At 50.3% G+C, this 11085-nt stretch overlaps 2 protein-coding genes across 2 annotated transcripts; one reads left to right on the top strand and one right to left on the bottom strand.

Moving 5' to 3' along the window:
* The first annotated feature begins 624 nt into the window (after positions 1–624).
* LOC112081509 (meiosis-specific protein ASY2-like) lies at positions 625–2902 on the top strand. Its single transcript, XM_024148268.1, has 4 exons — positions 625–1507; positions 1573–1710; positions 1782–2539; positions 2612–2902. The coding sequence occupies exons 1-4, from the start codon at positions 625–627 to the stop codon at positions 2900–2902; spliced, it is 2070 nt and encodes a 689-aa protein (XP_024004036.1).
* A 4156-nt stretch (positions 2903–7058) lies between these two features.
* On the bottom strand, positions 7059–9434 carry LOC112081508. The gene has a single exon (XM_024148267.1). The coding sequence runs from the start codon at positions 9432–9434 to the stop codon at positions 7059–7061; it is 2376 nt and encodes a 791-aa protein (XP_024004035.1).
* Between the last annotated feature and the right edge of the window lie 1651 nt (positions 9435–11085).

The following is an 11085-nucleotide window of genomic DNA, read 5'->3' as shown; positions in this document are numbered from 1 at the left end:
TTACAGTAACAATTCTACTATTTATAGTACATAAACGAGGAGAAGTTCTAAGGCTTCTCGTTCAGCTCTCACCGCCTCTTGTCGCTGGGCTTTTCTCTTATGGGCCGTGCTGTCAGGCCAGACCCATTTCGGCTAAGACTGTCGTAAACCGGGATCAATTGGGCCGGTCTCGGTCTTTAACCGATCCGAACCGGGTAGCGGAGCGTACCACCAACAGTATGTCCCCCCAGTTCGGTAAATGGACCTGACTGACTTTTGCCGAATTGAAGCCGGAGTTGTTAATGACCGAGGTCGGCGAATACCGAATTCCCGACTTGTAGCAGTGTTCTTTCCCCTAATATTTCGACGATGGTATTAAGGTCTTTTTGCTCGCGGGAAACTGAAGAGTCGCGTCGGTTTAGGCGGGAAATCGAGACGTTACGAAGTGCGGAACTCGAGAAGTCGCAATGATTCGCCCTTCTTCTATAAATAGGGCTCAACTCTCCCCATTTCCTACTTTCGCTCCTACTGCCAAGGTATTCGCTCTCCCTTCTCTCTAAATTTTCTTTTTTCTCTCTCTAGGATCTCCGGCCGCCGTCCGCCGTGCTCTCTCGTCGACGGTTATTTTCCCGAACTGCTCCGACGATGTCTTCCAACTCCTCCTCCAACTCTGAAGCCGCTATTCTTCCCGAACACTGTAGGGAGGAATCTTCCACTGACGCCTCGAGCTCGGGATCTACAGAGCATTCTTCGAACGCTTCTCTGGTTCGGAAGAATTCCCGGGTCGTCGAGGTCGACTCTAGTAGTCGGGTTCCGATACGAGCTCCGGAGCGGATGGATCGGAATCTCCGTGAGCCCGAGGGCCAGGTTCTCACTGACCTGGTCTCGGGACGGGAGCCTGACGCGAAGACAGATGAGGATGCTCCACTGCGTGAGGTCGGGGATGGAGGAGCGCTGGATCCAAACGATGATGACATGATGCCGATCATGGATCGGCCATGCGTGTGCGCTCCAGTGAAGTCCACCTTGTCATCCCCAGAGACAGTTCGGGCTGCAATGCTGATCGGCGGGGCCCCTCCTGGAATCATAATCCAGGTTCTCGAACCGGAAGAGCGCCCTTGGGATGCACCCGAGGACTTCATTTGTGTCTACGAGGCTTATTTCCGCGAGGCCGGATTGACTTTCCCTCTGCCCCGCTTGCTGTTCGCTTACTGCAATCGTCGCGGCCGCGCGATATCACAACTCCAGCCGGCGTCGATAGTGAATTTTGTCGGGATTCTCCAGCTCGGGCGCGATATCCGTGCTCACATCAATGTGGCCCAATTCGAGGAGCTTTTTATCATGAAGGTCTCATCGGCCAAAAGTTGGTTTTTGTCGGTGAATTGCAACCCGAAGTTCGACCTGGTTACTGGGAACAAGGCTAGCAAATTTCCGAACTGGGACCAAAGTTACTTCTTTGTTCGCGTCGATTCGCTGTCTGCTGAGAATCCGGAGAGCACGTTCCGGACTGGCTGGAGTGTCGATTTTGGTACATATCTCCCGGTTAACTCCCCTGTTTCTTGGTCGGTACTAATAGTTTCTTTGCTTATGCAGATCGCCACGTTCCAGGATTTATTCAACGCTCCCTTACGTCCGACCTAGCGAAGCAGCTAAGTCTCGCCGGACAGCGCCGTTGGCCCCTAGCTTACCAAGAGAAGATCGACCGGCGGATAAAGAGAGCTCAGGACAGAGGTATGAGTTCTTGATTCGATTTGCTCGAGACAATCTTAAATCATAGCTAACTCGTTTTGTTCTTCTTGTAGCTAAAACTAAAGCCGAGCCCAGTTCGTCGAGACCGGTACCAAAGAAAAGGAAATCGAAGAAAAGCAGCAAGAAGAGTCGGCGGAAAATGGCTTTTGACAAATCGGACATTCCGACGATGAACTTCGGGGCTGACGAGGAAGAGGACGATGCCCCGATTGACATCGTCGGCCTCGACGGAAACAAGGTCGGTGATGGTAATGAAACCGGTGGCGGGGACGAGGTCGACAACGTCTCGGTCGGCCCAGTTGATCCCTTGATCCCAGTTACGGATCCGGAGGGCGACGTGGTGGGAACTGTCGTTCCTGAGGCGACTCCTCAGCCTCAAATGGAGGAAGGCGAGATTGGTGAGCAGGACGAGGACGAGCTCACCATTGCCGACCGCGCACGAAGAAAGAAGGGGAAGTCCTCGAAGAGGTCTTCTCGGAAGAGGGGCGGTGACCCCGAGACGGCCGTGAGTGAGGGGACGCTGGTCCTTCACGGCGGGGACATTGGCGGTTCGCCTACCGCTTCTCAAGTCCCCCCGGCGGATCCGGCGGTCGAGACCGGGAACCCGAGGTCGTTCAAGAGGTGCCGGACCTCTGACTCGTCATCTTTCTCGGTCCGTCTCAACTATAATAAGGAGAGGTCCTTTTTTGACGACGCAACTGCCTGCGCCGAGCTCTTCAGGCAGATCATCCCGGCCTCGTCTCCAATGCCTGAGACTAAAGACCTCTTCCGCCCTAAGTCTTACGCCTGGGTCACGATATCCGCCTCCGCTGTAAGCTTCTCTGTGATTTGAATACTTAGACGTTTTTATTTTGAAATGTCTGACTTTGATCTCTATTTTCAGCTCGTCTGTGACACCAACGAGCTCGTCCACGAGTACGATTCTGAGGTCGAGAGGCTGAGGAAGATTAACGCCGAGGTCGCTGCTGAGAGGGTGTTGTTGGAAGCGTCGTACCGGGAAGAGAAGGAAAGGTACGAAGCTTCGGTGCTGGCCTTCACTGAAAAGGAGAAGGAGAACATTGCCCTGAAGGAGAAGGTCGGGGCTCTGGAAAGGCGGACTGCCGAGCTGGAGGGCGACATGGACGCTCTGTCCAAGTCGTTCAAGACGAGCGAGCTCGAGAGGCGGAAGTACTGAGACGCCGAGTCAAAGGGCCGAAAGATGATGGCCGCGCTTAGAGGCAAATGCGAGGGGAATCTGGCCAAGATGAAAGACTTCATGGACAAGTCCGAGCTCCGGAGGGCGCCGTTCCTCAAGCTCAATCAAGCGACTGCTCTGGTCGGCACAACATGATCGTTCCGTCTCACATCATGGAGACGTATGGGCGCAGGGTCAAGAACTGCACGAAGGAGGTTGATGATATCCCTCTCCCGCGGCTTGAGAACGAAGACTTCATTCTCCCGAGTGATGACGACCTCATCCCAAGGATCGTGCTTCCGTCGGGAACGCAAGTACCGGAGGGTTTGGATCAGTTCGGTTCAAATTCCAGATCCATCTCGGCTGATCGGGCAGCGAGTCTGAAGAGTCTGGCGTCTGTTGCTTCCGCCGGGAACCCCTTAGCCTTTTTTATTTTGTTATCATGTTGTTTAAGATTGTAAAGTTTATCTCACCCGCACAGTTCGGGTTTAACTTAATGATTTGTTTTGGTCGCCGGTTTTGGGCGTTGTATTGTTGCCGTCTAGTTCGGCAATTTCGGGTATTAATGAAATGAGCGCGGTTTTTATTTGTCACTGTTCTTTACTTAGAGTTTTCTTTTCTCGTATTTTACTTGCGAACTGTTGGGAGTTCGGCTTGTTTCCATTGAATTTGGAGAGTTCGTGATGTTATAGTGACGATGCGGATGAACTCGGGAGGCTTTTCCAAACTTGAATCGTGGTTGACGGATTGCTGTTCCGAAGAGCGAGTGCGGATTGGGTTCCGGCTTTGAATGATGGGGCATCATGGGGATGCGGGCGAGACTGATCTCGGCTTTTGTAGTTGTATTCGTGGGGAATACTTGAATCGATCTCCTGGCCGGGGAGTCGATGAGTGAAGTTAGTGACAAAAATGAAAAAGATGGATTTTTTTTGGATTTGTAGCTGGACTCGAAATCGAGCTGCCTACGAACCCTTTTGCAAGAAACCAAGCCACTCGTAGTTCAGTTTACAGGGGTGAGTTCGGCCGGAGCCGGACTGGTTTTTTTTTTTTTTTAGGCGCGCTGATGGCGGTAAGATGATTAGTCCGAGCTCGCGGTGGCTGGGACTTAGTAGTAATATCGTTTGAGGTTGGCTGAGTTCCATGAATGCGGGATCGGCGTTCCATTGAGTTGCATGAGTTCGTAAACCCCGGGTTTGACGATTCTCATTATCTGATATGGACCTTCCCAGTTCGTTCCCAGCTTGCCTGCGTTTAGTTCCTCGTTGTTATGGCATACCTTGCGCAGAACGAGGTCGCCTTCATCGAAATGCCGACCTCGCACTTTCTTGTTGTAGTACCGAGCAGCGAGCTTTTGGTAGTTCTGGATTCGGAGGAGAGCTAGGCATCGCTGTTCTTCCAAGTTATCGAGGTTGTTGAGCATCATCTGGTTGTTGAGATCGGGGTTCTCGGGGAGCACATAGTATCTTAATGTTGGGATGCTCACTTCTGCCGGACAAAGGGCTTCAAGTCCGTATGCTAAAGAGAAGGGAGATTGTCCGGTCGATCGTCTGGGAGTAGTTCGGTGCGACCATAAGACTCCGTCGAGCTCGTCCGCCCAGGTGCCTTTCTTAGCCTCAAGACGCTTCTTTATGCCGTCCAGGATGGTCTTGTTGGTTTCCTCGGCCTGACCGTTGCCTTGCGGATATCGCGGGGTCGAGAAACTAAGATGAATTTTGAACTTTGCGCACTAATCATTGAACGTTCCAGCGATCTCATGCGGGACCCCGTGTCTGTGACGATCTCATGCGGGACCCCGTGTCGGCAAATGATATACTTCCAAATGAATTTTTGTACGTACAGTGCGGTGATCTCCGAGTACGCTTCGGTCTCAACCTATTTTGTGAAGTAGTTAGTCATAAGCAGGATGTACTGTTTTTGACTTGTTGATCGGCATAAGGGGCCAACAATGTCCATGGCCCACCGCATAAAAGGGTAAGGCGCCGTACTGGTTTGAAGCTGTTTGGTCGGCACGTTGATCATTGGACCATGACGCTGGCACTTATCGCACTTCGTGACAAATTTCTCGCAGTCCGCGTTCATCGTCAGCAAGAAATAGCTGGCTTTTTTGATTTTCAGGACAAGGGATCGACCTCCCGAGTGATTGCCGCCGGATTCTTCGTGGATTTCGCGCATGATTTCGACTATATCGTTTCCGGCAAGGCAGGCCAAGAGTACTCCGGATGCGCTCCAATGGTATAGTTTATCTTTATGCATTGTGTAATGAGCAGCCCAGACTTTAGGACGGCGAGCAGCCCATTTGTCTTCAGGGACTTTGCCGTTGAGGAGGTATTCTCGCAGTTTGGCTGTCCAATCTTCAGCGGGCTCGTTTTCCTGGTTTTCACTGGTCGATGGGCTGTGGATTCCTTCAGTTATGTGCTCGAAGTCGTGATCGGCGGCTAGATCATCGAGAGCTTGTTCGGCATTCTCCTTAAGAACCTGTTCAGCATTCTTGTTTGCTCGTGCCGGATTCCTGCGTTGCGTATTTGACGAGGTCGGATTTCCGTCATAGTTCCGTCGTCGGGTGGCAACATTGCATTTTGGCGCGGATTTGATGCTTGGTTCTGAGATACTCTCGACCGGGATTTTTCTCTTCATATGCGGGTCAGAACTGGAAGCTCGGGCGGCTAACGCGTCGGTAGACGAGTTCTCACCGCGAGGAATTTTGGTGAGTTCGAACGTCTCAAACTTCGAGATGAGTGCCTTAGTCATTATTAGGTTCGCGTCCATTCGCTCGTTTTTGGTCGTGTACTCTCCACATAACTGACTTGCGACGAGCTGCGAATCACAGAAGGCGTGAAGATGTCGCACACCGAGCTCTTTGGCCAATCGCAGTCCGGAAAGTAGAGCTTCATACTCAGACTCATTGTGGATGCAGGGAACTCAAGGCGGAGCGACTGTTCGAGGATCTCGCAGTTTGGAGACTTTAGGCGGATTCCGACACCTGATCCCCGGTGTGATGACGATCCGTCGACATGCAGAGTCCATAGCTCACAGGGCGGCTGTTCGACGATGAACTTTTAGGGAGCTCGATCAGAAAATCGGCGAGTACTTGGGATTTCGCACTTGTTCGATTCTTGTATTCTATGTCGTACTCGCTTAGTTCGACGGCCCATTTCGCGAGGCGACCCGATTGGCTTGGACTGTGTAGAATGGTTCGTAGCGGCTGATCGGTCAAGACTGTGATTGAATGAGACTGGATATATGGCCGAAGTTTCCGAGCGGAAACCACCACTGCAAGCGCCAGTTTTTCTAAGGTCGGGTATCTGGCCTCGGCGTCACTTAGCGATTTGCTGACATAGAATATTGGATGCTGTTCCCTCCTGTCCTCGCGGACTATTACACTGCTAACCACCGATGTGGAAATAGCGATGTATAAGAATAGCGTCTCGCCATTCTCGGGCTTATTTAGAATGGGGGGGGTCGAGAGATACGTTTTCAGCTGCCTGAAGGCGTCTTCGCACTCGGTGCTCCAAGTATGATGCTTGTTACCTCGTAACAACTGATAGAAAGGCAGGCACTTATCGGTCGACCTGGAGATAAATCTGTTCAGAGCGGCGATTCGGCCCGTGAGTTTTTGCACTTCCCTTTTAGAGGTCGGGGAAGGTAGGTCCAAAACTGCGGATATCTGTTTTGGGTTAGCCTCGATGCCGCGCTCAGTGACGATGTAACCGAGGAACTCGCCTGCTGTTACGCCGAAGGTGCACTTGGCAGGATTGAGTTTCATCCCGTACTCGTTTAGAATGTTGAAACACGTCGACAGGTGCGATATGTGGTCCTTGGCGTGCAGGGATTTAACCAGCATGTCGTCAATGTATACTTCCATCGTTTTTCCGAGTTGACTGGCGAACATGCGGTTCACGAGTCTTTGATATGTGGCTCTCGCGTTCTTGAGACCGAATGGCATGACCTTATAATAGTAGATTCCTCGATCTGTGATGAACGAAGTCTTTTCCCGATCATCCGGATGCATTAGTATTTGGTTATACCCCGAGAAGGCATCCATGAAAGATAACAGTTCGTTGCCAGCAGTTGTCTCTACCAATCGATCAATGTGTGGTAGTGGGAAACTATCTTTGGGACAAGCTTTATTCAGGTCGGTGAAGTCGACGCAAATCCTCTACTTTCCATTCTTTTTCTTCACGACTACAGGGTTCGCTAGCCAGTCCGGGTACCAAACTTCTGTGATCGAACCGGCTTTGAGAAATTTTTCGACCTCGTCATTAACCGCTCGTGCTTTCTCGGGTCCAAGCTTGCGTCTCTTCTGTTTGATCGGTTTGTATGTTGGATCGATATTTAGCTCGTGGCAAGTGATATCTGGATTGATTCCCGGCATGTCGCTGATGGTCCATGCGAACGTGGAGACGTTCTTCTGGAGGAAACTGATGAGTGCTTCTCGAATATTGTTGTCGAGTTCGGCCCCTATGCCAACACATCTTTCCGGATCTGTCGGGTCAATGCAGACTTGGTCAACTCGGCTCTGTTTAGGTGGACCGAACTGGCTTACTGCGGCCGCACGGTCTTCCTGAAAGGGGCTGATGACGCATCTCCGTGTGAGACTGAGTTTGCACTCGGTTAGATGGCATAAACGGGACGCGGTCTGGCTTCCTTTGAGGGTGAAAGTCCCTGACGGGGTCGAGAACTTGACGCACTGATGGAACGTTGAAGCGACGGCCTTCATGTCGAACAGCCATGGCGTTCCCAAAATCGCATTATATATTGCCGGTTTGTTGAGGACTAAGAACTTGATCATTCGGGCTGACCCGCCGACATAAATGGGTATTTTCACCGTTCCCACTGTTCTTGTTTTCTCTCCGGTGAACCCGGTCAATGATTCCATGTAAGGCTTGATCTCAGAATCCGGAAAATCCATATTCTTGAGTGTTTCTTTGGATATGACGTTTACCGAACTCCCCGTGTCGATTAATATCCTGCTTACTTTGACGTCTCCGAGCTGAAGCTCAACGACGAGGCAATCGTTGTGAGGCATATGCACTCCCCGTAGGTCGGCGTCGGTGAATAACAGTGGTACGGTTGTGACCGTTGTCTGGGGTTGCGAACTCGATGCCTGCCGGCTGTACTCTTTGAGGGCTCGGACGGAGTAGTTGCATGATTCGAGGGCTCCCATAATCATATTGACTTTCTTCCTGGTTTTGGGTACATTCGTTTCTCTATTAGGTGCTTCGCGGTCTCGTTTAGGGGGAGCGACCTGTTCTTCATCAGAGTCGGCTGCCTTACCAGCTTCTTGATTGCCGGGTTTGTTTGGTCGCGGGTTTGGCCGCCGGGGTCCCGGTTTAGGCAAATCTGCGGTGTCGATCTCGCCCTTGCGGAACTGTTGAAGTAGGAAGTCCCTCAGGTGTCGGCATTCCTCCGTGCTATGCCTATATCGCTCGTGATACTCGCAAAAACGTTCACTTAGTGGCGTATCATCTTCTCTATTCCACGTGTTCCAAGATTTTGGTGGCCGTCCTGACTTTTGGTTTGACGGTCCTGCCTGGTTCACTACTCCGTGCGGTTTGCCGGACTGGACTTTCGTTTCCGAATTATCTTTGGTGGTCAAGGTCTGGTCGGGCTTTGACGCTGAGTACTGCGGATCTTTGGCGGCTTCTTCTTCTTCTTCCGCGATGAAGATGTTTGATTTGTGGAGCGCGTCCTCAAGGGTGAGGGGTCTGTTCTTGCGAAGTTCTTTATGAAAAGGTGATTTGTACCAAGTTTTCTGGTATAAAGCTTCGAGGGCGGCTTCGTCGTCCACCGTGCAGTGCGCCACGATCTGCTTGAAACGCGCCATAAAGTCTCGGAGTGATTCGTTTTCACCCTGTGATATCTCCCACAGCTCGGAGTTACGGGTTTTCTGCCCGATGAACATCGAGAAATGCTTTGCGAACTTAGTTGAAAGCTCCTTGTTGTTATCAATGGAGTCGGCTTCTAATCTTGAGAACCAATCCAAAGCTATGCATTCGAGGTGTTTAACGAACAGTTGGCATTGGATCGCGTCCTTCTGCTCGGCCGAGTTGAACTTCATTCGGTTGATCACGATGCCGAACGAGGTAAGAAAATGCCTCGGGTCCGAGTTCCCTTTGTATGAACGTAGTTTAAACTTTTCGAGGTTAGGGACGGGGACGTTGGTGATCCGGGAAGTGAACGGTGTTTTCTGTGCTTCCTGGATTACGCGGTCAATTTCAGGTGCCGAACTGGTGGCTTGGTGAAATTTGGAACTGATCTCTCGCAGTTGGGCCTGCATCCGTTCGATTTCCAGGTCGCGCGCCGTCGGTTGAGCTCGTATATGTTGGGACGGGCTTTCGGACTGTTGCTGCTGCTGTATCACCGACCGTGCCACCGTGCACTGCAGGTCTCGCTCTCCCTGGAAGTCGCTGATGAGGTTCCGTCGTCGAAGCGGGCTCTCTTGTTGCAGGCTAGAGATCTGCGCGGTGAGAGTCGCGAATTTGGCATCATTGCTTCGGACTAGCTCTTGCATTTGAGCAGCGAAAGCGTTCATGAGTGCGGTTGGATCGAAGGCAGCTGGCGAAGCCTGGTGAGCCCCGGTGCTTGAGCTCGGCTCTGCCCTGATTTGTTGTGTTCCAGGTTGAGGTCACACGGGGCTGTGTTCGCCTTCCCCTGTATGTCCTCCGACCTGGGTGGGGTCATCTGCGCAGGTCATTTGACTCCCGACCTAGACTGAGGTCGGTTGTCCATCATCAGTCGTCATGTCTTCGAGGTCGATTACCGAATCGGCCTCACGGTGGTCGCCAATTGTTGATTGTGGTTCTCAACTATCTGGGGTCGGTTCGGTAATTCGAGTTCGGAAAATTAAATTGATTGTATTTTATTAAGTTCTCAATTACAGTTCATTCAGTTCGGAGGTCTCTCGACGAACTCGATACAATAATATTGAGGTCTCTATTCTCCGGGTCGAAAAAGATTCCTTCTACAGTAAAAATTCTACTATTTATAGTACATAAACGAGGAGAAGTTCGAGGGCTTCTCGTTCAGCTCTCACCGCCTCTTGTCGCTGGACTTTTCTCTTATGGGCCGTGCTGTCAGGCCAGGCCCATTTCGGCTAAGACTGTCGTAAACCGGGATCAATTGGGCCGGTCTCGATCTTTAACCGATCCGAACCGGGTAGCGGAGCGTACCACCAACATTGGACAGGACATTAATGAAAAATAGATACGGTGAAAGAGCTCAGTCCTGTCTCAGCCCCCTTTCACTTCTAAAAAAACCCGCAAGCTCCCTATTAATCTGAACCGAAAATATGTTGTAGATATGCATAGATTGATCCAGTGGACAAAGACATGAGGGATGTCTAAGCCAGCATCGTATTTATCAAGAAAGACATTGTCCAGAGTCAAAAGCCTTTGCTATATCAATTTAAGCGCACTGCAAGATGATATCGAAGGTTTGTGATAGTCTTTAACCAATTCAGAAGCTAGGAACAGGTTCTCAATCAGAAATCTGTTCTGGAAATATGCAGATTGATTTGGCGCAACAAACTTCAGGAATATTTCCTTCAAACGATTGGCAAGGATATTTGAGATGGCCTATAGAGAACATTAAAGCAATAAATTGGTCTGCAATCTTTCATCTGTTTGGCATCATCTTTTTTGGGGATCAAGCTAAGATAATGGTGTTGATGCCTTTAGGTAGATACCCAAATCTGAAGAAAGATTGGACAGCAACTGTGAGATCTCTGCCAATCACTTGCCATGCTCATTTGAAAAATTTACTAGTGAAGCCATCTGGGCCCAAGGATTTGTCGTTTGGCATCAAAAATCTGACATCCTTAACCTCAGCTTCAGAGACTTCCCACGTTGACCAAGCTTAATCGACTTGGAAGCAATTGAAGTTAAGCAAGTCTCGTAATGGTTCCACGAAAATTCTCGTGTACTCTTCTGGTTTCAGAGTTAAAAATTCTTGAAAGTATGATTCAGCCTTTTTTATATATCATCAGCACAAGTTGCTGTCAAACCATTTGAACAAGAATCTCTTGGATGGTGTTCTTTGACTTCCAGACCGTTGCTGCGCGGTGAAAAACTTTGTTGTTTTTATCACAAACATCCATCCAATGAAATTTAGATGTCTGCTTGAGAAATTCTCTTCAAAGTCTGCTAGTTTACTGATATATCATGGGTTTTGTGGTTTTTGACCAT

Source organism: Eutrema salsugineum, unplaced genomic scaffold (genome assembly GCF_000478725.1).
Source record: "Eutrema salsugineum unplaced genomic scaffold, Eutsalg1_0 scaffold_10, whole genome shotgun sequence".
Classification (NCBI taxonomy): Eukaryota; Viridiplantae; Streptophyta; class Magnoliopsida; order Brassicales; family Brassicaceae; genus Eutrema; species Eutrema salsugineum.
The sequence above is the reverse complement of the archived record's forward strand: the minus strand, read 5'-3'. Positions and strand labels throughout refer to the sequence as shown.

Coding starts and splice junctions, on each gene's coding strand:
- LOC112081509 (XM_024148268.1), top strand. CDS start 625: ATGTCTTCCAACTCCTCCTCCAACTCTGAAGCCGCTATTCTTCCCGAA. Junction 1,711..1,781: donor AAAGAGAGCTCAGGACAGAG/GTATGAGTTCTT, acceptor TTCTTCTTGTAG/CTAAAACTAAAGCCGAGCCC. Junction 2,540..2,611: donor TCACGATATCCGCCTCCGCT/GTAAGCTTCTCT, acceptor CTCTATTTTCAG/CTCGTCTGTGACACCAACGA.
- LOC112081508 (XM_024148267.1), bottom strand. CDS start 9,434: ATGAACGCTTTCGCTGCTCAAATGCAAGAGCTAGTCCGAAGCAATGAT.